General features: G+C 41.7%; 1 protein-coding gene across 2 annotated transcripts in view; it reads left to right on the top strand.

The window, feature by feature from the left end:
• ALK (ALK receptor tyrosine kinase) overlaps positions 1 to 26835 on the top strand; it is a 306482-nt gene that overhangs the window by 261805 nt on the left and 17842 nt on the right. Inside the window, exons 12-22 of one of the 2 annotated variants that reach the window (XM_085575795.1) lie at positions 7775 to 7937; positions 12132 to 12282; positions 15271 to 15402; positions 16221 to 16365; positions 17124 to 17186; positions 18730 to 18828; positions 19505 to 19657; positions 20836 to 20934; positions 22620 to 22806; positions 24955 to 25045; positions 25943 to 26007. In XM_085575795.1, coding sequence (XP_085431921.1) covers positions 7775 to 7937; positions 12132 to 12282; positions 15271 to 15402; positions 16221 to 16365; positions 17124 to 17186; positions 18730 to 18828; positions 19505 to 19657; positions 20836 to 20934; positions 22620 to 22806; positions 24955 to 25045; positions 25943 to 26007 — 1348 coding nt within the window. Of the gene's footprint in view, positions 1 to 7774; positions 7938 to 12131; positions 12283 to 15270; positions 15403 to 16220; positions 16366 to 17123; positions 17307 to 18729; positions 18829 to 19504; positions 19658 to 20835; positions 20935 to 22619; positions 22807 to 24954; positions 25046 to 25942; positions 26008 to 26835 lie in introns of both variants that reach the window. The other variant, XM_085575794.1, reaches the window with a different exon arrangement.

The raw sequence follows: 26835 nt of genomic DNA, 5'->3' as shown, positions 1-26835 counted from the left end.
AAGCTTCCAGAAATGTGTTACCCACTGCAGTGTCTTACCTGGGATAATGAACACGCTGGATAGAATAAGACCTGGAATTTCTACAACTAATGTATTGTTGTTGCTCTCTCATCTCCTTGATGACCAGAACCAGCACAGAAAAATTCCTGTGGTTTTCAAATCACACAGCTACTTGCAGTGCTAGGTAGACATTAGATAGGTGCTCACAGGGCAGTGCAAACGCTCTCCTTTTCAATTAACTACTGATGTGTTATTTGCTGGAATACCATCTTCTTGCTGAAAGGTTGCAGGTGAAACTTGATTCTAGAAGCAGCTTGAAAAAACAGTTGTAACAAGGTCTGCATGTGCCAGAAGATTGAATCAGCTTTAATGGAACCAGGATTTTTCATTGAGATGGTTAAATCTGTACAAAAGACTGAGTGCTGTTTATTCTGTTGTAAACCCAGGCTTACTTTGGCTTTGGTTTTAAATTGGTTAGGTATTAGATTAAGTAAAACTGAAAGCTCCTCAAACCATACTATCATTCAACTACCAATTAAAAAGTCAATTTATATCAAACCAATGCAATTTCCTTTTATGCACAAGGCTAGAATATGGGAAATTCAGGCACATAAAGATACAGTGAGCAATAATGAGGAACTTGAGGTAAACAAATTACTATCACAGAAGCTGAAGGAGACAAAATAGGATTCTCAGTAGGCAAAAGGAGATAACAAGACACAGAGCAATCAAGCTTTAATTAAAGATTTCTGGTGCTTCTGAGTAGGCTTTAAATACCATGAGGATAGCCTCTCTTTTGATGTTTCAGCTTCTCTTCTGTCCCACTGACAACTTATTTGTGTCAGGGCACACAGTACAAAACTGGCGTTTTGTGCAGTGTGCAAAAACACTAACCTCTGCACATTCACCAGCCATTATGCAGCCCTGGATTCTTGCATGCAAACTGCCATCAAACCATTTTCTTACCCACACTGGGTGAGACTCTTCCCAACAGCATTTAGTGGTTGCACAGTTTTTGTGTTTTCCATCAGGGAGAGTCCTGTTTTGAGTACGTCCATGGCTGTTTCTCGGAAGAACCCTCAGTCACATTAGTTAATCAGATGAAGGAGCTGAAAGGGACAGCGGAGCAAGTATTAAGTAAAAGAAAATTACATTTGATTGCTCTTTGTATGCAATTATACTAACTGAACTGTTGGTATAATGCAATAAAGGTATCTGCAGAATTCTATTTTTGTATTATGCATCAATTAACACAGTAAATAACAGCCCAGTGCCCCCCCCCCGCCCCCCCCCAGCAAAAGTAACATTCTGAACAGTGATGGAAATGTTCGGACACAACGGTGGGATCTCGCAATATGTAGGTATGAATTTCTTTATTACAATGTTTACACTTGCTTTCTCTGTAGGATTGAAAATAGCAACGGTGCAATGCTGAAAATCAGCATGCAACCAGATACAACCTAGCAAAGTTGAATTGGCATAATTGCTCTCTAGAGTTAATCATGCACTTGAAATAAACAGGGCAATTCACAGGTTTCAGACCTTTATTTCAAAGCCACTCACTCTTAAGAATGGCAGTTTAAATTGTACACAAACTGCTGTAAATCTCAGAAAATGTTTTTAAATAATTTTTCCACCTCCACCCAACTTAGTCTTTGTTATTTAACATGCATTTCTACCATCCTTTGTAATTATGAGCAAAAACAAGTTTCAAAAAAAGGTTGGTAGCATGTATCAGTTAACACCCTTTATGGAAGACTCTTTGTGAATCATAAAAGGGAAAAGAAATTAGGTTTTGTTCATGCTGCTTTGTTAGTGCCTGGTTTCAGAAGGTGGCAAGAAACAAGGTGTTCTCACTGCTGTCCAAAGCCACTAGTGCTCTTACCCTCTTACACTGACCACAGTTTCCTACAAGAATGCCCTGATGGTGTTCCTTATTTATAACCACTTAAGAAAAATCTAAAGCATGACTCAAGCTTTTGAGTATTTCTTTGAAATTACACTCAGGATCAATCAAACATACGTTTGTCATCACTGCAGATGCTCCTCCTGTTAAACTGAAAGACATATCCAAGTCTTCCACTGCTGCCCTTATTTAGAAAATAAAGATAGAAATAGTAACACCAGAAAGAGTGGAAAAGCCAACCTCTCTTAGTCTAGCCATACCTCAGTAACTGGTTCTCATATTGCTGACAAGACTCACTAATTTCTATGATCGTTTTATATCCCCTTAATACCATTTTGTAGGCACACTTAACAGATATGGGACTGTGATTGTGAGCACAACCTAGTTCTGCCATTTACCATCATCTTTTAACCCCTGCCCCATTAATCTCTAGCAAATTCAATCCTGGGAAAGGTAATAATCTCCAATTACTGCTGATAGAACACTGTTAAAGAGCAGAACCCAAAGCAAAATTGAAATCCTTACCTCACTGAGCATGTTTCTCATATATGCTTGTAGTGTGTTTTGCCTACAGGCTTCCAGCACGGACCAACCCTGGAATTATTGGTAATGCATAACTGAGATTGCTCATACACTGAGTAAAATCTACAGCTCTCCACACAACCCATGGTGCCAGTGGCAGCCAAATGTTAGTGAAGATTATGGTGGGCAGTTTCCTGTAAGCCTCTGATTTCCCATATTGGCCAAATATTGTCAGGCAAGGGAAGCTTGTGGAAGTTTTTACAAGTAGATGAAGCAAACATTCCACTTGGTCATAGCATCAAGCTTGATGACATCTGCCTGAGAAGAAGAGGTAAAATGGACTCTGTGAGGAAGAATTAATAGCATCCAAAAGTTTAGCCACTGGGGTTCTTATGCCTCTGAAACATGAGAATTTATAGCACTTAATAATGTGGATTTTTACTCTGTTGGAAGTAGAAATAGCCTTTTGGTCTGAATAGAGGTTGTCACAGCAAGTTATGCAAACTGTCTACACATTGTTTTAAAGCACTGATGCATTTCACTATCACGTTGCTCTAGGCTCCAAAATAAGCCAAGTACCATGGTGCTTGTTTGGCAATTTGCTGAAATCACTGATGTTTTGCTTGGCAGTGTGTTTAAACCAGGTTCAAACCAGCTTGATTTGACAAATGCCAGTTAATACATTTAGAACCTTGAGGTATAGCCAGAATGCCTCTGTCTGTTTTGTGGCATGGAGTTTGTGTGCTGTACATGGGCCAATGAAATTGCTTTCTACGTTAGAAGTACAAATGTGCCTTAGGCTTTGCTCCACGGTTTTCTCTTCAGTGATGATGGTTGTTATTTGCAACAGTGCCTGCAGCAGCATTGCCTCGGGCTGCAAGTAGTATCAGAGCTTTAAAAAAATCAGTCATTTTAAGTCTTGTGGGTTTTTGTTCATTTTGTTTTCCAAGAGCAGGACATCACTCCCCTTTTGCTGTGGCTGAAATCCAGCGCACTGATTGATGTGCATTTCATGACAAACTGTGTGAAACCTAGAATTTCTGCTGTGCAAAAGGATGAGCAACTGTGTGTGTAAATATAGCAATCAGTGAATTCATTGCAGAAAGAAAAGTTATGAAGGAAGAATTTATTTTTCAATTGTGTTAATAGAGCCCAAAATATATATATATTTTTTTTGAAAAATGTTGTTTCTGGGACCTTGACAATGTGTTGGGGAGCTTGCCAAGGAGCAGGAGGGCCGGTGAGTGGGTGAACAGGCAGAAACTTAAAGTTTTCTCTGCCATGTTTCTTTTAAAAGGGAGGATTCTATCAAATTGAACGCATGTATAAATTATTCACTGAAATGTAGTGCTCCAATCTGAATCTCACTCTGATCTCCACTTCCCCCCCCCCCCCCCCACCTCAAACAGATATTTCCATTTTTTAAACCTGGGTAGTATCTTGCAGCTACCACTTGCAGAATATACAGGGACACTACATGAAATTACTTGTTATTTCTTGTCATGGGAATGCTCAGCTGTTTCTGGACACTGGATATATACAGCTTGGGTGAAGTTGGGCAGAATTCCACAATCTGCTAGTTCTTGGAGGAGGTTTAGCCTGGAGAGTCCTGCTGTTCTTCCCCTGGTGAGTGAGGTGCTGGCAGTGTTAACCTGCCACACACTGCAGAAGGAAGGAGGGATGTGTTGTGCACTATGCAACAGACCACAGTTATTCACAGATGGAAAAATCTATGCTCCTCACCAAGCTACTTAAGGATTTTCGATTCAGTGCTGCTGCTTTAGTCTTTGGAGATCAAAATAATGCTTCAAACTGAATTACTGTAAACTGCTGTGGCATGCAGCAACCTGTAGAAATGCTCTCTCTCCAAGCTCATAAGACATGCTGCAGTCATTTCTAGAATCAAGAGAAAATCAATACTTTGCAGGGAGTGAAATCTTACTTTTAAAATGTAGGAGTGGATTATTAAGGCAGGCAGTGCTCTGTTTTGCTACTGGGTTAGTGGTTCTTGGGCTGTTGTTATATCTGCACACTGAGAATTGGCTTTATGATTTGTGTAAGGGGTGGCGGGGGGGAAGTGTGGGGGTTTTAGTCTGTATCCAGAATTGCAACTAAGATCCATCTGTCCTAATTATCTTGAAATGAGGGGCAACTTCTTCCTGTGTGGTATGATGTCGCTTTTAATTCAGTGACAAAGCTGTTCCATGTTGGACTGGCTTCCAGCAGGAGTAGGGCTGTTTGCACACCAGTGCAGCAATGACAAATGAGGAGATGGTGCAACACCTGGCTGTAGGTTTTACTAAAATCCCTGCTGATTTAAATCAGGTGCAGTCTCTCCATGGACTTCGCTTGGGCCAGACTTCTTCCTGCAACGTTTTGGGCAAAGATCACTTCCTAGCTCTGCTAGTTCTGAAACGCATATTTTCCTGGTTTTGTCTACCATCTACCTGAATAAAGCAAATAAATATTCTTGCCAGCACTGGCTGCAGCACCTGCAGAACCTGGGAGGCTTTACAGACAATCTTGTATACACCACTGTATCCATTACAATAGGACCACTTCAGAAATCTGAGATAACCACCTCCTGTGTTTGGTCACCTCCAGGTTGCTTGCATTTTACTCCCTGGCATAATGTATCTGTGATTTTTCATTCCCATCCTCACAAGCTCTGAAAAAACAGATTCTAAAATCTTAGTGTAGATTGACTAATCTCAAATTGCCAGCAATGTTTGCCTTTACTCTGATACTGCCTCTGCACTGGAACTGAGCCCCTAGTCTGCCCTAAAGACAGAAAATACAAAAGCTGTTCTGGTTGCTTCAGTTCAGAGTCTGAAGGCAAAAGGTCTACAGAAGAAATACGTTCTCCTTCTGTTCAGCCAGGGCTTTTAAGCAACCAGATGGCCATTTCAAAGCATTTTGGAATAAGATGTAGTTCACTGATCCCCAGTCCCTGGCACCCAGTGGGAGCCAAGAACAGTCCGTTTCAGGTTCAGCTGTGCTGTGTATTACATGTGGAATTGTCTAGAGATAAGTTTGCCAAGGTCGGCTAGGCAGATACCTAAGGAACATGTATTATTTCAAGGGACTAAATCAGAAATGTAAAGCTTCACCACAGCAGCAGTCTGCACATACTGTGGTCTGTCCTAGGTTTTATCACTTCTAGTTTTCCATTTTGAGTCTCATGTTTTGGGCTTATTGTCCCCTTGAAGGTCACCTGCATCTACCTTTGGGAACATGTTTGATATTTTACTGGAGGCATCCAAGTGGCTTCTTATTGTTCCACTTACCTGCCTGCTTTACTAAACATATGTTTCAGTGCAGGTGGCTAAGCCCGCTGGGGTATTGCAATGTTAAATCACTGTGATAGCTGACACAATGAGTCTCTCATCTTCCAGTTAGTGTGAGATTTTCCTTTGGGTTTAGGGTGGGTTTTGCAAGGATAAACACAAGTAACTTCTGGTGCCAGACTGTTCAGAGCTACTGAAGCATTTTGCTTTAGTAACTTCTAGACCTCACTTCCTTAGGTGCCTTTACCCTCTTATCTATTGTTTTGGGGGCTTTTGGGGGTACATCAGAAGCAAAGAAAGAGAAGAAAATTCTTCCATTTGCTGTTTAATAATTTTAAGATTTCATACTGCCACCTACTGCAAAAGGATTGGAGAAATAAGTGAAATTAGTATGTAAATGAAACAAGTAACAGTGACAAAATCTGTAGAGGGCCATTGAGAAGGGGTGGTGTAGATTTTTCAGAAAGATGGGGTTATTCTCACACCAGTACTTAGAAATTTTCTTACAGAATGGCAATTTTGCACAACACTGTATTACCAACATTTTTCAGAAATACCAATCGCTTTATTTCTTAAAGTTCTGTCAAATTCTTTGATCCGTTTCCTTCACTGAACTCTTTTTGTAAGAAGGAATTTAGCTGATCTTCAGGATTACTTTGTGAAAAGGTAATTCAGACTTTTTTTCTGGCTAAGCTAATGTGTATTTTTGGAGGATGAGCCTCTCCAGTAACAGCAATGGTAGAACTTTTGGCCTTGCTCATCCAGACACGTGCTGACTACCATTTCTAGACCACGTCAGCTTAGACAATGGCTCTGAATTCCAAGAAGCAGGTCAAGCTAATCACAGAACGTCCTAAATGGGAAGGGATCTGCAAGGATCATTGAGTCCAACTCCTGGACATTGAATCCAATTAATGCCCTGTCTGAACTATTTAGTATCACCACTGAAGGAAGCTGCATGTGTGGCATTGCTTTTGTGGAAGCTGGTGGAGAAATGGTGCCCTTTGAGAAGGCCTTGGGGAAGGCTGACTAGACCAACATAATTTGTAGGAAAAAACTTCAGATTTCAAATCTTTTATCTTTAATGGCAGTAGAACTACCTAATGGAGTTTATTGGATTGTGTATATTAGATTATTAGTTAGTATGTTTGATAAATCATGTCATGTTCACAAAAAAATGCTTTGTTTGCTTATTTGCCATCTAGATCATAGTTTTGATTATATATATACTAGATATACTAGAAAATAGGACAAGGTGGGTTTTACAAAAGTATTGTGGTCTTGCGACTGAAATGCTCCTAAAATTAATCTTTAAGGAAAAGGATATAATTGCCACCGTCATGTATTCAAATTTTAAAAATGAGGTATTTCTGAAACACAAATTAGCAAAGTCTTGTTCTAGAAATCTATTTGTACAGGATGAGTATTTCTAATTGATGAAAATGGCTGTAATTGGGAGGCATTGATTTACACCCACAGATCTGGCCTAGAAAATGCAGAGCTAGGTGCATGTTTTACAGGCCTCAGTCGGGTGTGTTGCTTTCTGAAGCTTAATTTGAGTGTCCTGTGAGCAAATAATTATGCAAAATTCAATTAATCTACTGTTATGTTTTAATCACTGTGATGGTGTTGTACTTACGGGTTTTTATCTAATTAACAGTTACTTTCCCATTTAAAATAAATTCAATAACCAAATGTCTCTAGAAACTGAAAGGGTTAGAATGCACCAGCCTTGAGATTGTGAATGAGCACTTAACTGCCAGAGAGCAGAACCTGAAACTGGGAGGAGTCTGATATTTCTCTTCTCTGTGCTCTTTGCCTTTTTGAGCCTTAGAAAAAATAAAACTATGTTTATTTTTGCAATAGATTTCTGGAGATGTTGATGAAAAGCTGTCAAATGCCAAGATACACAGAACTATGAGACTTTTAAAATAATCTGGGAGGCATTTGTTTGGATTAAAACCTCAGGGCCAGGCTCTGCTCTTGGTGCAGGGAGAGAGCAGAACAACTGCTTGGTCCTTGGATGCTGGGTCATGCTTTGCACGTGTCCTCCTTTCAGATCAGTGGCTGTTCACAACCTGTGGTGCCAGTGGACCCTATGGCCCCACGCAGAGCCAGTGCAACGATGCCTACAGGAACTCCAAGCTCAGAGTGGTGGTGGGAGCTGAAGGGATTCTCCAAGGCATTCAGATCTGGAGAGTACCAGCAACCAACACATACAGGTAAGGGAACTGTCTCTGACTGTTGTGATTATCTGTGTTCAAAACTAGCCAGGCTGCAGATACACACCGGCCATTTTTGAAGTATTACATTCAGAAGTTTGGCTGCATCTGCTGGGGCTTTTACTTACCACTGAGCCTGTGATTTCCAGTCTCTCCCATCTCAGCTTTGCTCCCTGGAAGATGCAACTTTTTTGGTGAAAGAGAAGAAACATTCTGAGGCACACAAATCCTTAGCCTAAATAGTTACTGGTTGGGAGAGCTCTATCAGTAGCTGAAAATGAAGCATTTTCACCTCCCCAGACCAAGAGGAATGCATTTCCCATTTGTCATTCATGGAGCCCTGGGATCAGAATTAGTTTTTCCCACCCTTCACTTGGCATGGAAGGCACAATCATGTGTCAGCATTTCTTACTGGACAGCTCGCATCAACATCTGCTCAGCATCTTCACTTTTTTGAATCCAGACACAACAGGTTGAGCTTGTAAGCCTGGCTTACCACAGTAGAATTGATTTTGGAAGCCAGCCACCTAAATGGTAGGCTCTGTGATACTGAGGGTTCTAACACTTAAATCCCCCTGTGGAGTTGTTTTCAAAGAGAGGTGATCAGATGTGGTTCAATGCTACTTAAACAGATTTTTACCAATCGTTTTTACTTTTTGCTCTTGCTGGGCAAAGAAGTACAATCAAAGTGTAGTTCACTGTATCTGAATGGTAATGTGAAGCCATTACATGCATCATTTTGTAAGCAGAACAGTCAGTTTCAACCAGTGACTGTCTACTGGTGGTTTTTATACAGCATTCCATATTGAAACCAATGATGGTATCTTGGATTTCAAAGCAAAACATTCCATTGAAGACTTTGAACAAATTTCAGTTACAATTTTCTGATCTCATCTCTTTTTTTTCTTTTATATTGGAAAAGAATGCTAATGTTGAGGCTAGATGTCAGTCTCTAATAGAGGTCTAGGGCAAATCAGTTTTGAGAAACTGGCTAGGCTAGGCACAAGTTCTGCCTGAGTGCCTATTCCTACAAGGATTGATGGTAATGCAAAAAGCATTAATGATACTTTACCCAGCTGTCAACAAGGAGTTGCCTGAGGTGAATAGAATTTTTCAGAACCAGCATCCAGTAAATATGGTTATAAAGTACAGCCCAAAAATGAAGAGGCAAAACAGCCCAAAAGCTTACAGCACTGTCATTTCTTTAATATCAGAGTCCAAGAAGAGCCAGAATTCTTGTGCAACTGTAGGCTGATTTTTTGCTGCACAATACAGCAACCCTTGGGCCCTGCAGCCATGACCTGTCTATTTAAGTCCTATAAATGACCTAACAGACTTCTAAGTTCTGTATAGATAATAGATGTATAATGTCGTGCATAACAAATATATAAAAGGATGACATTCTCTTCTGCACCTCTTAAGGCTATAGTAGAAAATTCACAGCCTGGGGAAAGCAGGAGGCAATTGTGGGCTTAAATTAACTTGACATCTTCCTGATTCTGGTCTGCTCAAGGGGCAGCAGAGTCCGCCAGCACGGCATAGCCCTAGGAAAATGTCAAGTTTCAATATCAATTCCAGGGCTTCAAAGAGTCTGGACTTACTGCCTGTGTTTAGCTCTGCCCTGCAGTCCTGCTGCAGTGTGGGTCCTGTAAGTTTTCCTGATGGGCACTGCTGAAACACCTGACACAGGGAGAAAACTCTCCTGCTGGCTGCTGGGCTCTGGAGAAAGCTGATGTTCTGCCTTATCAGTGTGTTTTACACTGTGTAATGTATACTCCTGGTAACTGCTCAGAAAGGATATTGATTTTGTGAACATGAGGTAGAATATGCGTTATTAAAATACAGACAGCTCAACTTTGCACGAAACTGTCAGCACAAACCAACCACACCCACAAAACCCCATCTGTGAAGGTCTGGGTAGGCTGCCACACACTGTAGTGTCCACATTTGAAAACTGGAGTTTTATATGCTCTGGTTCCTTCTCATGGGACTTCACATTGTGTAATAATGACGTTAAACATTATAAAATAATATTTTTTTTAGATCTCCTTCTAAACATTCAGAAGGTCTGGTCATCTAGGTCTTATGACTAAGTATGAAAGAAGTAGACTGTAATAAATTACACATTACCATCTTTTATCCTACTTCTTTCCCTTTTTAAAGGAAGAGGTTTAGGTCCATTTTGCTGAGTGCCCCATTTGTGATCACTTCCACTGTCCTCTCTTCTCTATGGTTCCTCTTTATGGTGGCACAAGACCACAGCCCAGTGGTGTGCAAAAAAATGTCATTCTGAGTCAGTCAGCCTAGGCACAGCATTTTCTCATACTCTCAAGACTAGCTCCAGTGTTTCCATCACCTGGATGTTAGGGTGCATGTTTTTCTCCAGCCCTGGTTTGCACTCTGCACATCCTGACTCTTCCTGAAAGGTGTGGGCTTCTTTTGCAGATCCCACAAATGTCATAGCAAAAGAAAAGAAGGAAGGCAGTAGAAGGTACTCTGTGTTCTTGCTCTGGATGGGGTGAACCTTCCTTCAGGAACAGGATGGTTAAATGGCTTCCTTCCTCCTGTGAAAGAAAGGTGTTCCGCATGAAAGGGATCCTGTTAAGGTTTGAAGTCAAGATAACTGTTTAAATAGTGATGCCCATTTTGAAGAGGGAATGACTGCCAACTGAATATACTGGGTTTTATTTGTCTTCAGCCTTTGAGTGAGGCCAGACTGGGTTTCCTGAACTTTCTGATATCACTGCTTGTATGCAAAATCTGTTCTTACATGGAAAAGTATGGCCCCTACTGGCAGGGAATTAGCCCTGCCAGCTTGCTGTGTCTGGTAGTGCACCTCATTAGCCATTGCAAAATTCTACAGTAAATCAACTCAGTTTTCAGATTCGTGCAGCATCTGTTCAGGGTGGCCCAGTGCTGTGTCCATCGCTTTTTCTGCTGGCTCTGGTACAGCCTAACTGAGGACTGATTGCTTTGGTTATCAGCAGTGGCATGAACATAATCATGTCACATTGCCAGGATCTAATATGCTTTATGAGACACTGTCTGTTTGCAGGCAGGACTATGCTGGGCATAGAGAGCAGCCAGGTGCTGGAGGAAAGGAGGTGTGAAAGCAGAGCACCTACACTGTGCCTGGTAGGAAGCTGAGAGCAATTTTTGAGTTCTGAGTCCTGCAGTCTCTGGTTACATGCTCCAAGTTGAATTTTGTTCTCATAAAAATACATGGAAAGTTGCTAATGTCAGTGGAGAATTACCTGCTTATTTCAGATCTAAACTGAGTTGCTGTACTATCATTCACCTGCTCAGAAAGTTGAGTAACTGTGTTTTGTTGCAGCAGAGATGTGTGTTTTATCATGATCTTTTAAAAATGCTTTGAAATCCTTTGCTAAAATCTGCTTTAAGTATGCCCATTTTTAGAAAGGGATAGGGAGGAGATGAGAAATACAGTGTTACAGCCACATCTTTGGGTACAGCAGCAACAGTAAGCACCTCTCAATCTTGACTGTTTGAAATAAAACTCCCAGAGCCTTATCTGAGACTGCAGCAGCCTGTGTGTAACCTGCCCACTCCAGGCTGGAGACAGGGAAATGTTCCTGATCACCATGAGTTTGGCCAGGGAGCTTTTGCCTTCCTTGTTTACTGCAGGTAGTGTCATCTCCATCTACTTTTCTTTCTGTATTCCTCTGGTCCTGGGAATAAGAGAGCTGTTTTCCATCTGGTCCGTGCTACCAGGACCAGTTATGCTGTCTTTTTTCTCAAATCTCTCTCTGTCAATCTCATGCTTAATGTTCTCTTTAGCCATATGTCCTGGTTTTACCAGCTCTCCTGCTTCTGTTCTTTCTCTTCCTTGCTGCAAACTTCTCAAGGATGTACCTTCTGGGAAAGAAGATGTGTTTCATATATTAAAGCTGGAAACTATAGGGACTTGCTCACTCTGTTCTCAGTCGTGTTTGCTCAATAATCAATGTGAAATGATCTGTTTTGTGGCTACCCAAGCTCACAGATTCAAACAGAGCAGAAAATCAGTCTTCAGGCTTTGGGTTTAGATTTATTTGGAATGTAAGGTCTTCAGAGCACAGCTTTGTGACACTGTGTTCAGGTGTGAAAAACACTCAGTGCTCCAGAGGGGTTTGTGCTTCCTTCCACCTGCCTGGGACAACTCAGGTGGCAACCTCTGGTTTATTTTTTCTGCAGCATCTCAGGCTATGGAGCTGCAGGTGGAAAAGGAGGGAAGAACACCATGGTGCGGTCCCACGGAGTGTCTGTGCTGGGAATTTTTGACCTCCAGAAGGATGATACTCTGTATATCTTGGTGGGACAGCAAGGAGAAGATGCTTGTCCTAGTGTAAGTGATTGCCTTTCTGTTTTGCCTTCATCCCTTCTACTAATACATGGAGATTTGTCTTTTCACACAGAAAAACGTTGTCCTCAAGGGGTTTGGGGCTATAGGAGTGAAGAAATAGGTACAGTTTTACTGGGAGAGCATACCCCTCCCAGTAAAGTAGTATGTAGTACCATGTCCTTCTGCTTGCTTCTTTTCAACATTTGGGCTCCATTGATAATACACAACAGGTTCCTGACTAATCTGAGTATCTCAGAGCACCTGTGTGGGGGCTTGGAGACAAAAGACAACCCAGCCTTCCATTCCTCTGGAAATTAGTCTTCAAGGCTGACTTTGCAGGGTTTTGCTTTTGTTCCACTATTGAGCCCAGCCCTGCCATTATCATATATTCTGCATCTCTAGAGATAGCCACATCACAGGGCCTGCTTGGTTATTCTGCATATGAAAATAAGAAAGACAAATCAATCATTGTTGGGTCAGTCCTGATTTTTATGTCACTAACCAACCCTTGCTGCAAATGTCTTGACAGAAAGATGAGTACTATTTGCATGCACTGTAGTTTATTAATTGTTTAGTATTCTTTGGAGGAGGATGTGGGAACAGGACACTCTCATGGAGCAAACAAAGCATTTTCTGATGAAATTTCACCTACAGGTTTGAGCTGAACATTTAAATGATGTGCATTTCTCAGCTGATAATGGCTGGCATCCAAGAAATGAAAGCTTAGCAGCCTGTTAGAGCAGAGAAAGGTTGAAGGATATAGACAAGTAAAAGGGGTTTTCAAGGCTGGCTGCTGAAGTAAATAATGTTAAAACTAGAATTACACATATCTACAAACAAACCATTAATATAAAGCCTTCTTGAAATGAGAAATGGCCTAACTCAAACGTCCATCCAGTGTCTTTAACTAGGACATTCCAGCTGAGGGTAATATATGGACTCATTAAATTGCAGGCCACTGTAATCTTAGTGAGAATTTATTGAGTGCTAATGTAATTCTTTCATTGAAGCAAAGAGATTGCATTGACTCGTAGAGGGGACTTTTACTAGATTGGATTGTAATCAGTTATGTCTTTGCCATGAAGGATTATTTTTTTTGTAATCTAGTGGTTCCTTTGGGTCATTGACTTTGTCATTTTATTAATCATTCCCACTCAACTCCAAATCAATTAAGGAGAGGGGAAAAAATAGGGAAAGGAGGATGTTAGTTCTTTAGCCAAGTCTGCACACAAAATGGGTGCCACTCATTTTCCGGCACAACTTAGAATATGTTTTGTGGTCAGCAGAATAATTTGTCATTTGAGTATGCTTTTATCGAGTTCTTCTTCCAAAAGAAAACACATACATGAAAGTAGAAGGAATCAGGTCACTCCTACAATAACAAATGTTTGTGCATTTTCCCCTAAAAGTGTTGTTGGTATAGTAAGTTCAGTGTGCATCATATGTGCAATATAACAAGATAGTGTTACTTGAACAAAACCTGTAAAGTAAAATAAGCTAAAAGTACTTTACAACTTGAAAATGCTCACATCACGGTCGTGCTTGTCAGGCACTTTAGTGATCCAGTTTTAAACCAAAACAATAGTTGGGTCATAGTCCTTAAGTAGGTATAAATGGTGGTTTAATGTTTTGATTGAAATCAGTTAGTGAATTCAGGGATTTACCTAATACAGAAAGTTCAGTATAATCAATGATAATTGATAGAAGGGAAAAATGCTAAGTCAGAAATGTGGAGACTTTTTAGTGAGGCATTTTGGTTAACATCAGGGAGCATTGCAGTCAAAGGTGGGATTGCTGCTCTTTTGGTAGGCATTGGTAGTTGCAGTAAAATTTCTACTAAGATCATCAGAGATGCACATTGGCTACTTGGCCCAACCAACAGGAAGGGAGGTAACCAAGCTTGGGTTCTCTGTCTCTGGCATTTGGCTGTCCTGTGACATGGGACAAGGCACATCCTTGCCAAGGTACTTCCTTCTTCCACTTGTGAAATACAGACTATTACTGCTGGGAAATATTTGCAGCAACTTCTGCTACATTTTGTACATTAAAAGTCTATGGAGGTGTATCGCATGATAATAGGTATCAGCACTGAGCTTGCTCCAAAACAATTCAATTAAAAATGGCAACAAATTCTTCTGGTGCAGGTTGAGGCAAAAAGCCTGTCTTGGTTTGGAAAAACAGGTGTCTGCTAAGGAAGACAGGAGCCTCCCCTGAAATGGAAAAAATATAGACCCCCTCCCTCTGAATTGTTATAAATTTGAAATTAGGGAAATTAGGGTGGTCTCTCAGGCAAAAATATGGGAGCAGGAATAACAGTTCTTTATTAGGGAAAAAAATAAAAAGATAAAATAAACAATGCAGTGAACCAAAACAACACTGACAGAGTCAGAATGCAACCTGACACCCTGTTGGACAGGGTATTGGCTGCAGTCCAATTGGGAATTGTGGCTGCATTCCTCCTGGAGTGTCAGGTGTGGTTCTGTTGGAGCAGTGACCCTGTAGAAAGGGTACAGTCTTGCTCTGAAGATGCAGTGGGAGAGGCAGCTGTTCCTCTGGGAAATCCAGTGCAGGAAAACCATGCTGGTGTTCCAGAAACTCAATCTTATATCCAGGTAGGAATGCTTGGCTCCTCCCTCTGGGTGGAGCATCTCACAATGGGATGTTTCAGTTCTTATCAGTCATGCAGTGACACTCAATAGCCTGTTATCAGCAGATGTCTCCCCTGAGAGAGGACTGGTTGTGGAAGAGATAAGTAAAACTGCCCACTTAACAGAAGACAACTGCCATACAGATGGCTAATAGAATACATCTTGCCTTTCAATCTGGGACAAAGCCAGATTTTTCTAGAAGAGCATTCATTTGGTTCTGGTCATGTCATTTCACTGGAGGACAATTTCTTGCTTTGGGAACAGTGAAGGGTTTGTGAGGCCTCTGTGTGCACAAAGGAATGGAGGTTTCTTACCTGAATTATGGCTTGGTCTCTGTTTGCAGACAAATGATGTTATCCAGAAAGTCTGCATTGGAGAGAACAATGTGATCGAAGAAGAGATTCGTGTGAACAGAAGTGTCAATGAATGGGCAGGAGGAGGTGGAGGTGGGGGCGGTGCCACTTACATATTTAAGGTATGGAAACACAGTCCCCATGCACCTCCAGCATCAACACATCCTGCCACCTGCCTCTGAAAAATCCCTTATTCACCTCAGGGAGAGGGTCCACAGAGTGATCTCTGGGTATCTTTAATTTCTACTTGAGAGATGTAGGGATCTAGGTTGGCCCTTCACACTTCTTTGAATTGCTGTTCAGTATGTCCACACTTGCTTCCATGGCTCAGGGTATGCTTCACAAACATAACTGGGTTGAACTGGGTTGGGTTTTTTTTGGTAAAAACCGAGATGCTGAAGCATAGCTCTACAGCAAAGGGCAAACTCTGCAGGACTTCATTCACCTCTGGCATTGTGAGACTCCAGCTATACATTTAGCCTGACAAGGGAAGTTGAGGATAGGCTGTATGTTTTCTCTCGGCAGTCCTGGAGCTGTGGAGCTCTGACGTTTCCTGTCCTGTGCTAGCTGAGACAGTACTCATCCCACACACTGGTCTCAGGGGAGACACTGTGCAGAACAGTGCTCTTAGCTGTTTCATTTGATAGCAGTCATCACATGGGATATTACAGGCTTTCTAAGAGCCATCACCATGGTAGATACAATTCATAGAGCTACTGAGACTGCTGTTTCCTGTAGGAGAACTTGGTAGGACTATTCTTTTATTTTCTATTCTTTAATTTTCTGGGTATGGGTGCATAAATAATGCAACGACAGTGTGCAGTGCTGAGCAGTCCTAGACACCTGCTTGGTGCAACATGCAGTAACTATGATGTGGTTGAACTTCCATTTAAATGTCTGACTCAGTTTGAACATTGCCTTTATTTCTGAATTTGTTAAGATGGAGAACGGAGAACCGATCCCCTTGATCATTGCAGCAGGGGGAGGTGGCAGGGCCTACAGGGCCAAAACGGACACATTTCATCCAGAAAGACTGGAGAATGATTCCTCTATTCCAGGGTTGAATGGAAATTCAGGAGCTGCAGGTAAGGAAAGTTTATTCCTTCTAAGAAAACCTTTGTGAATATGTGGTACTCCCAGATTCCTCTTCCTCACAAGAAGGTGAGGAAAACTGATGAAAATACAGTTCAGGGGGAACAGAGGGTTATAACAGATGCAAATAGAAGGTACCCACAGTGCTGGATACTTGGGGTAAATAAGGGTATCAGAGATGGTACAGCCATAACAATGGCTACATTCTCCCAAAATAGTGCAGTACCTCTCATAAAGTTGTTTGATTTTTGATGTGGGAGTTTGCAGTGCCAATGTGACTGTCCTGGTCCTTGCACTGTTTTGTGCTGTGTGGACATACTCAGTTTCTCTGGCTTATGCAAAAAGACCATAATTGCACCATGTCTAGAAGTCTCTGTGCAGAGACCTTGGACTGAACGAGCAGCAGAACTGAAAGTGAGTCACTGGTAAGTCTGTTGTGTGGAGAGTAGGAGTGGGATATGTTTTCACACCCCTTACAATAAATTCAGAACTGGCATTGGGTTTTTTTTGGAAGTGTTTTAGTCAAAGAGAAGGGTAAGGCTCTGTAAACCAGAAATAAGTGGTTGGAGAGTAGGTAGGGATATCTTTTTAGCTTTTCTGTAGAATACACTCATATGGTAGGTGAAAAGAGGTGCAGATGATGACTTTCAGCTGAGGTGTTTTGAATGGATGCTTGTCGTGCAGATCTCTCCAGTGTTTTTTACACAAAAAGTAACCCCTGGCTGTGCCGTTTCTCTTCTCTCAACTGCAGGTGGTGGAGGTGGCTGGAATGATAACACTTCCTTCCTGTGGTCAGGAAAATCCTTGCTGGAAGGTGCTACTGGAGGAAGATCCTGCCCCCAGGCCATGAAGAAGTGGGGGTGGGAGACAAGAGGGGGTTTCGGAGGGGGTGGAGGGGGGTGCTCCTCAGGTGGAGGAGGCGGAGGATATATAGGTAAAGTGGCTTCGTGTTCAAGGTGTCCCTTCCCCTCCTTTAGTGCTAATGATCAGCAAAATGCTGATGATAACTCTCCTGTAGCTAGCATATTTGACTGTTATGTACTAGTATGTCTGTGTGTTGACTTTTTAGCACTAGATGAACTCATTCATGCTTTGAGCAAAGAGCCAGATGCCAGTGCTTCAGCTGCAGCCCTGGCTTTGTGCTCTGCAAAACGTGACATTAAGATCCAGCTGTGATTCCTGAGCCTTTCATGTTGGGGTGGCAGTGCTGGAGCAGGAGGAGCCACAGCTATGTGCTCCTGTTGCCAGCACCTGTGTTTGGAGGACTTTGGTCCTGGAGTCTGGCAGCCAGGGGAACGCTGCAGCTTCTCCCCTGCCCTGTGGTGGGCTTTGGTCCTGCACAGGTGGTCTCTGAAGGCTCAGGCTGCCAGCCATCACCCCTCTTAATATGACTTCAGTCAACAAGGGGCTAATTTTGTGTGCCTCTGTGTCTCAGGGCAGCTGTCAGATGGCATTATGTTGATTATAACTGGTGTGGGCCAGATTCAAGATCTCTACTAACTCACAGCCTCCTGGGCCACAAAGTTTCTGCAGCCATCTGCACTGTGGTGGACTCTTTAACCCCTGGTTCTCCACAGTTTAAATTAAGTATATGCTAGACTAGAAATCTTGAGAGGAAGTAATGACTTTAAATTTAAGTGCATGTTTTGTACCAATGTTCCTGTGTAATGCTTCTTTTTCCAACAGAATTACTTACATGATGTTTTTTTTATTTCACTGAAAACAATTAAAGGGAAAAAGCTATTTTTGGGTGGGGTGGGGGAATCGTTGCATGCTTGAAGTACAAAATATATATGTTTCTAATATTTGTTATCTATTGCCCATACTTTGCTTCTGGTATGTTCCATATGCTCAGGCAGAAATGAGAAACTCATAAATTCCTTCAGTCCCCACTCCTGGTGGGCCACCCTGCTTTTAGGGTGCAAAGGAGAGGAAGGATATCCAGTTATTCATTCCCTCTGCTGACAGAGTACATGCCTTGATCAGCAAGGGTACTAACTTAGCCCTGAAGTACTGGTGCATTCCATTCTCTTAGCTACATAAAGGACTTGTATGTTTCACAGCATCCAAATAGTTAAAGATGAAGCTTGTGCCTTAGTTTGCAACAGTCTACCTAAACAGAGCTAATTAATTGATTGTCACAAGCTTCATTATTAAATTGAGGTTCTAGAGATAAAGTCCAGTAGCTCATGCCACAACTTGCTAAATATTCCCTATATATCAAGTGCTTTAATTTTTCTCTTTTTTTCATTTGGATGCCTCCCTAAATAGGCTGAATTCATGCATGTTGCCTTTTTATCTGTGTTTTATTGTTTTATGAGCCTCAGTCTGTTAAGGTAACTTCTGGTTTGACATAGGTGGCAATGCTGCAGTGGACAATGACCCAGAGATGGATGGGGAGGATGGTGTGTCCTTTATTAATCCAATTGGTACTTTATACACTCCAGCACTTAAAGGTATTCATACTGGTCAGAAGTCATTTCATAGGCTTACTTCATTTTAAAAATAGTAGGATCCCTTACAACCTTCTGGGGTACAGCTCAGTGTCATGAACACGAGGAGGCAGAAAGTATATAAAATACAGTAGAGAATAGACAGAAGTAGCAGGGAAAAAACAGGGAGAGGAAGCATCAAGACTATTAGGAAACACTCCCAGCAGTACAGTCTACCAGCCTACAGGATAATTTTGAACAAGGAGAGTGATAACAGAACCTCATAGCTCAGATACATTAGGAAAGAAACAAATAGCTGACTATTTACTAACAAGCAAGTTCTTTAGAGTGTCCCTTGGTAAAATATCCAGGTGCTGCCCAGCAGTGCATGGGAGTGATAAATATTGCCACTCCAACCTGTGTTTTCCCAGAAGTCAGCGTCTTTAATTTGTTTGCAGTTTGTTCAGAAAATAACAAAGAAAATCTACTCCTTAAAAAAAAAAAGTTTCCTTTAGAACAGCCAGAAGTATTTTCAAATACAGATGCACTCTGGCCTGGTGGATTCAGCCCGAAAGTTTTGAAGATATTGCAGTGATTGATCTTGGAGGGAGTAAAGGCTGGGAAAGAAAAGGGTGAGCCCGAGGAAATTATAAGAATGGTCATTACAGTAATTAACTGAGCTTCTTCATCCACTCCTTAGTGACAGAGGGGCACGGAGAGGTGGAGATTAGGCTGCACCTTAACTGCAGTCACTGTGAGATGGACGAGTGCCATGTTGATCTTGAGACTCAAAAAGTCATTTGCTTTTGTGAGCCAGGCACAGAATTGGCAGAGGATGGTGTGTCTTGCACAGGTAAGTAGGTGTGTGGGTACTGTTAACATGTGGGACAGAAAACGCATGTCCAAAGGCTGTAGTTTGGACTGTAAGACATCCTGAAAGTGCTGACTAATGTTTCTTAAACCTGGCTGCAGTTGAATGTTACTTTCTTTCCTGCTGGTGTATGCTGCAGAGCTATTTTGCCAGGCTATAGCCTCATCAATGCTGAGGACTGGAGCACTGACCAGCAGCACTGCTTTGCTCTACAGTGTGTGTTTGGCATCCTGGGCAGATCTGAGCAGAGTCAAATTTTGTGTCTGCTTGTGCCAGTTCAGAGTCTGCTCTGAAATCCTGAAAATTTGCTCGCTGAAAAAATTTCCCAGCTGAACTGAAATTTTATACCAGTTCTTTAAAGAACAAAAAAAACAAGTGCAAGGTGAAAGAAAATATTCCAGAGGAATTGGACATCTAAGGTAAAAGTTCAGAAACTGTGAGAAATTCTGTGCACGATTTCTCTGAGAAAAACTAAATACAGTTCCCATACTTGCCTTTCTTTCAAAACCAGGCGCTCAGAGCTCCATTACTAGGTTTGCTTCCTATTCTTGTGCAGCAGTTAGAGCAGGTCACCCCAGGGGTTTGGGATCCTGCTTTCAGCTTTGTCACTGGCATGGGAAAATTGTTGTGTTTTTACCATTCCTGCCTGTAAGATGGGTAAAAAGTATGGTCATTTTGTCAAGGTGAAGTAAACCTTAATAGCATGATCCTACATGAGGATGCAGCTTCAATACACTGTTATCAGGTTTTTCTGCCTGGATTACATGCATTTAGGAGATGATATATTGCAGTCCTCCTCCTGCCTTTGCTGTGATTTGGCATTGATAGCAGCACTTTAACCCAAACAATGTAATGTTCTTTTCACCCCCACAACCTCCTGCCCCTGTTTTTTATGGTCTTGTTTTCGCACCCAGGGAGTTCACATGTTAATTCATTGATAGTGAACCATCTGTTTTAATGGCTTGATATTAATTGAGGAAAATGAAACAATGAGGTATGAGAAGTCATAGATCCTGAGAACTGGTCATGCCAGACGTTGCTCCTACAATTATTGCAGCAGCAGATGAGTAAATGGAAAGAACAGCAGAAAAAAAACTGATGCAAAAAAAGTGGCTTCTGGAAGATAATTTCAAATATGTAATTCCTTCTTTCTGTTCCAGCTGAGCCAGTGGTTCGTCTCCCTTTCTCCTTGGTCTTGTCTGTAGTGACTTCAGCATTGGTGGCTGCTTTAATTTTGGCTTTTTCAGGAATCATGATAGGTGAGTGTTTCTTTGCAAAAGATATTTTCATACAAGAGCTGGATCTGAGCTAGGGATAATTGGGCCCTGAGAGGCAAAAGGATTCAGGTTTTGAGCTACTGCTGTATTTAATGACACCTTCCCACACACATCTTCAGATTTCTGTAGTTGTTTCTAACCACAGTGACCAATTCAAGGAGGCTTCAGTTACTGACTGCATCCCAAAAGAGACATTATTTTTTGTGTTGTACTGTGCAGCTGCCAGAACACATCTGCTTCTGGTTTTGTGAGATCTGGTGCTGTTTAATGCTTAAAAGCTTCTTTATTTGTGTGCCTATGTACAGTTTTCACCTCTTAAGGTATGACATTTAAGCTCAAACTCTCACATAGGTTCCCCTTTCACAAACTTAGTAGGATGTGGATATTCTTGGCATTTTAATTTGAAATTCTAACAGGTATTTTTCATCTTTTCATGTTCTTATTTTAAGCAATCTCTCACCTTCATTTTGTGCAAATAGAATAGATTTGAATCAATGAAAAAGAGTCAGGAATTCAAACCACAGCTTTGCCACTTTTCTTTGTCCACACTCTGTGTGGTCTGAAGGAGAGGGATGAACCATGAGCAGGAAATTAGACTGGCACAGCTGTTTCGGTTTTAAGAATTTCAGGAGTTATGCACATGGAGTTGCATGCACATGGTCCTACATCTATGATTTCTGTCCTGCCAGTACCTTTTTACAATGACTAAATACTTCTTAGGAGTGGAAGAGTAATACTCTTTCCATCCAACAAGCCTATCATTTCCATCTCAGGAAAGGGCAACGATTTAAAAAATCAAAGCAAAGGCAATGAAGAGGAAAATGGAGGACAGGAAGGGTTTGTGGATAGGTCATTACATCCATCTGCCTTTGCAAGTGCATGTTTACCCCTTAAATTTTTCCCCTGAGCAACATCTGCTGGAGAAGATGCAATAACTATTATTGTCACAGTCTTTGGGCTCAATCCAGCTCCCACAGAAATCAATAGCGATTTAACCTGCTCATGATTGTCATCTTCTTTTAGAAAAAATCCTGCAATATCAGTTACTATTTCAAGGAATACCCTCAGGATATCTTCTTTCAAGGTGTGGTTTTTAATGGCATAGCAGAAGTGATGCAAGGAATATAACATTCCATAAAGTGACTTCAAATGTGGTCCTACTCTGATGTTTGGAAACAGAGGAAGTTTTGGAAAATTAGCTATTTTTTTATGTACAGTGTGTTATTCTGAGGAAACAGCTTAGGCTATCCATTTTGAACAATATGATGCAAAAATTCATTTCAGACTTTAGTCACTTCTGTGTGATTTAGGAAAGTTGGTTATACTCCATGTCTCATGAGTTTCAAACTTGTATTTGGAAGGTCTGTTTAAACTAAATATAGCATAAAAAAAGCCATCAGAACTCTGAGACTTCTCCAGGTGAAGTTCATTTTACTTTTTCCAGACAGTCCATGAGCAAACCTCTTTCTTCATAAGGTGTATAAATCTAAGGTTCCTGGATATCTTCAGATCCCGGTTTCTATGTAATTATTTGATGTACAGAAATATGCCAGTGTCACTGGGTGATTTGATTCCCTGAAGCCTGGCCACAGCCCAGTGAGTCCCAGTGAGAAGGGCTGTCCCAAATCCAGTCTCTGGACGTGGTTAACTGTGTTCTCCATGTTTAGTGTATCGCCGCAAGCACCAGGAGCTGCAAGCCATGCAGATGGAGCTGCAGAGCCCAGAATACAAACTGAGCAAGCTGCGTACCTCCACCATCATGACAGACTACAACCCCAACTACTGCTTTGCAGGAAAAACCACATCCATTAGTGACCTTAAAGAGGTGCCTCGAAAAAACATCTCCCTTATCCGGTAAATTGGTCTTTGCCTTCCCCACCCTTCACGTTGTACACCCACATATCCTGGCTCTCCTAGAGAGGTGTGAGTGCACGGCTTTGTGCAGGCATGTGCAAATTCTTGTGCACTTTTAGAAGCACTTAGGCTCATGTGGAGGGGACTAGATTTTGGCATTCACCTTGAACCTTCTGCAGGTGCAGTGTTCCTCTCCTGGGATTGTGAGAACTGAATAGTCATCACCAGTAATTCAGTTACATCTTTTACAGGCTATGCAGTGAATGGCCCATTGCCACGAGCTGATGAAATTCTGGGATGGTTGAAGCTTGTAGGAGGCTCTTTTAAATCTTTGATAGGATCTTTGGTAAAGACAATGACATCCTTAAGTGCAATAGTTAGTAAAGGAATGGATTTGAAAATGCCAGACAGTATTAAAAAGACAGGGATATAAAGCCAGCAAGATAATCACATCTAGATGAGAACTTCTGAAAAGCTTTAAAGTGTCTCCTAAGAAAAACTTGAAAATTCAGAGTTCTTGCACATTTTGCTCTACTGCAGGATATTTATGAATGTGACAGTATCCTGGTACCATGCAGTGTTACACAAAAAAAATAAAAAAGTGGAAGCAGGATTCCTTGAAAAATTTGGAACCTTAAGGTGCTGAAAAAAAATTATGCTTAGAGCAGTCTATGCAGTCTGCAATGTTTTGCTGTCCCTTATCTCATTCCCCCTTACCTGCACATCTTTCTGGACTGCACCTCGAGGTTTCCAGTGTACCTGTGATGCTGCTCCTGTTGCCATTTGGACTTTGAAAGGATTTTTGAAGTATGGCAAGCAGATACCAGAGCATACAGCTGGGAATTGACAAGGGAAGGGAAAGTGGACTTTCTGGATGGAGAGTAAGTTATGAGCTGTAAAGGTCCAGCTTATCCCCTCAGTTTATAATAGTTGGTCAGACAGAGCCAAGAATTGTGTCTCAAGCTGATATCACAATGTTATTACACAAAGAGGTTGAGTCACAGGCAACACAAGTCCTTGGTGTGGTTTCACTGCCCAGACTGGCAAAAGTACAGACAGAGCTTATGGAACAGCAGAGCAGCTTGTTCCTCCTTGTTCATCTGCACAGGAAGGCAACAGCCCATGCAGAAGCAGTCCACTGATACAGCAGAGAACAGAATCAAAGCAGCCCTCAGCCCAGACCTGGCTCTAACAGGAGAGTGCATGCTGTAGCAGAGAGCTTTACTGAGAGCCTTTTCCCAGACTGAGATGCAGAAATGCCTCTTAGAGGCTGGAAATACTACTGCCCCATGTGCAGCCCATGCAGGGTTGAGAGGGACTCAGGATTTGGGGTGCAGCCTCATCCTCTGCCATATTTCATCATGTCATTATGACAGGCCACTAATGTGAAATAGCTGTTGTTGTACCAGTTGACTTAACGTTAAGAGAGTGAGGACTGAATAGACAGGTATGCAAAATCTGTATCACAAGGACAGAGAACAGGATCTATTGTATGATTACTCTTATTCCTTTATATTTTTCTTGTAAGCTTATTTAAAATAAAACTGTACATTTCATAACATGATCACTGCCAGAAACAATTCTCAGCACAAATTCCTGGAGCTGAGTGTTTTACAAAGCACTGTCATCACCATTTACTGGCTAAGGTACCTGCCCAGAATCACACAATAAATCAGGAAAAGTTATCTGGTTTAGAATTCAGGTCTTTTGAGAATCATTGTGCCTCCTAGTTTCTTGCTCAATGTTTTGTTTAATGGTGATGCAGAAATATCAGGGGAACTGTTAATGTTTTTAGGGTGTGTAAACACCAAGACTAAAGTCCTGTCTTTATTGATCTTTTTTGGAGCACCCACCACTGAGCACTGATAGCAAAGCCATAGATGAGTGCTCTCTGTTACATGCTGCAATGCCAGCAGCTGGATTTCACTGGGGAATGTTCACTTCCATGGATTGCTTTCCCTTCCAATTAAATAAAATGTAGGTTCATGAAAGATCTCACCAAGGTCTGATGAGATCCTATTGTCAATATCCAGTTCTCCCAGTTACGCTGCCATGAAAAATTGTGAGCCCGTTCTGTGAGCTGTGTCCACAGTGTTATAATGTGTGTTCTCTGTAGTAAAACCTTCTTGTCTTCTCTGGTCTGTCCAGGGGTTTGGGCCACGGAGCCTTTGGTGAGGTATATGAAGGGCAGGTGACAGGGATCCCCAGCGACCCCACTCCCTTGCAGGTGGCTGTGAAAGTAAGTGACAGTGTATGAGTTATCATGATGGTTTCATGCACCTTTCACCCAAGAGTCCCAATGCATTGTAACAATGAAGATGAATGAAGCATTGCTATAAGTCCTGAAGGATGTGGCTAGAAATATTGCTGCTCTGTTGCAACACTTTAATCCATCACAGCAATGGTACAGCTTGTAGCATATGGGTATGTGAGACTACTAAAAGAGGTCTGTGAATAGTAAATAGGCAAAGATTTCCCACAGAGCCACAATAGGCTGCAGGAATGAGAATTAATCCATTCTCTGTCCATCCTCCCCAATGCTACAGGTGGTTGGTAATCTGTCCAAAAGTCTTCACAGGGCCAAAAGCTGCTGGCATACACATCAATGACCTTGCAAGTAGGAGATGGCTGGTTTTCCAGGGATCTCACCACTGCCTTACAGGATGGATATGCATTGGATGTGAAGCTAAATCCTAAGAGACCCTGGTGGAGTTCTCCAGGCCTTCAGCAGTCTAGCTGGTTTGTTTTCTCATAGAGATTACATAGCAGTAAGTTCTGCTGCTAGTTACAGATCCTAGTCTTGCAGGAAGGTAGGGTCATAGAACTGCAGAGAACTCAGGAGCTGTGATCTCGTTCCTGATCCTCTGTACAGCAGAGTCACATATGTTGAACACTTCTCTGTGCACTCTGAGCTATTTCCTTTGCTGGGAGGAGGATGACAGCAGCATTAGTGGGCCAGGAGTTCTAATATTTACCTTCAACAGGCTTCACTGTCTAGTTTAGCAATGCTCTAATGGTTGTCTTAGGGTGAGGTTTCTTTTGAAAAGGAAGGATTGCTTCAGACAGTGTTAGTGCCAGGTGTTCTCTTGGTAAGTTGAAGTACCTTCTCCTTGTCAACCTGTTTTTTCTTTTCCAGACATTGCCAGAAGTGTGTTCAGAGCAAGATGAGCTCGACTTCCTTATGGAAGCTCTCATTATTAGGTGTGTATGAATCACATCGACACTGCTTGTGTAGGCTTGCAAATCCCAACAAAATAAAGAAAAAATGGTTCTTCATAGGTGGTGTCCTCTCAGCACATCTGTACAGTAGTTTTACCACAAATAGAATAGGCATTATCATCCTTTTCTGTTCTTACAAATGAAGAGGCACTAAATTATTAAAGGCTAAATTTTGAAAAGGATCCACATTGGTTTTCATTACCCAAAGTGAAAAAATTAAAGCCCAGATTTTAGAATTGATAATAAGATTTTATTTTTATTTCTCTTGGAGAGGAAAACATACCTTAGGAATTTGGGTTTGACTAGTCAAAACTAACAGATGGCATTGACTTTATGCTGCTGCCATGTCATATGTCAGTATCTGAATTCCAGAATCCATGGAACTACTTTCCCATCAAATTTGAGAGGTGGGGAAATAAGGAAGTATTAGAGACTTCCCCTCAAGAAACATCCCCCACAAGCAGATCCCCATGTCAGTGTGTTACTTAGAACAACATTGCCCTAGCTCCACTTCTGCCTCTTTGATGGGGAAATTAAGAACAGACTTTTCTCTGTGATCAGACATGTTCTGCTTCCTATGCCCCACAAGCCTTGCTGTAGCCCAAAAAGAATGCAGAAAACAGGGAGAGAAAAAGCAGCCAAAAGCCACTGCTTCCCCATCTCTGTCTGTCCCTACACTATCCAGACAGACAAAGAATGCAGGGTAATGCTTTAGCTTTATCCTGTTGCCCTACCTTTGAGATTTGTTATTTTCTGGGGAGGGGGGGGGGGTGGGAAGCAAAAAAGCAGAACATTCCCTGCAGCAAAAGG

The sequence above is a fragment of the Lonchura striata genome, chromosome 3 (assembly GCF_050655825.1).
Source record: "Lonchura striata isolate lonStrDom1 chromosome 3, ASM5065582v1, whole genome shotgun sequence".
Taxonomy (NCBI): domain Eukaryota; kingdom Metazoa; phylum Chordata; class Aves; order Passeriformes; family Estrildidae; genus Lonchura; species Lonchura striata.
Note: the sequence above shows the minus strand (reverse complement) of the source record. Positions and strands in the feature narration are given on the sequence as shown.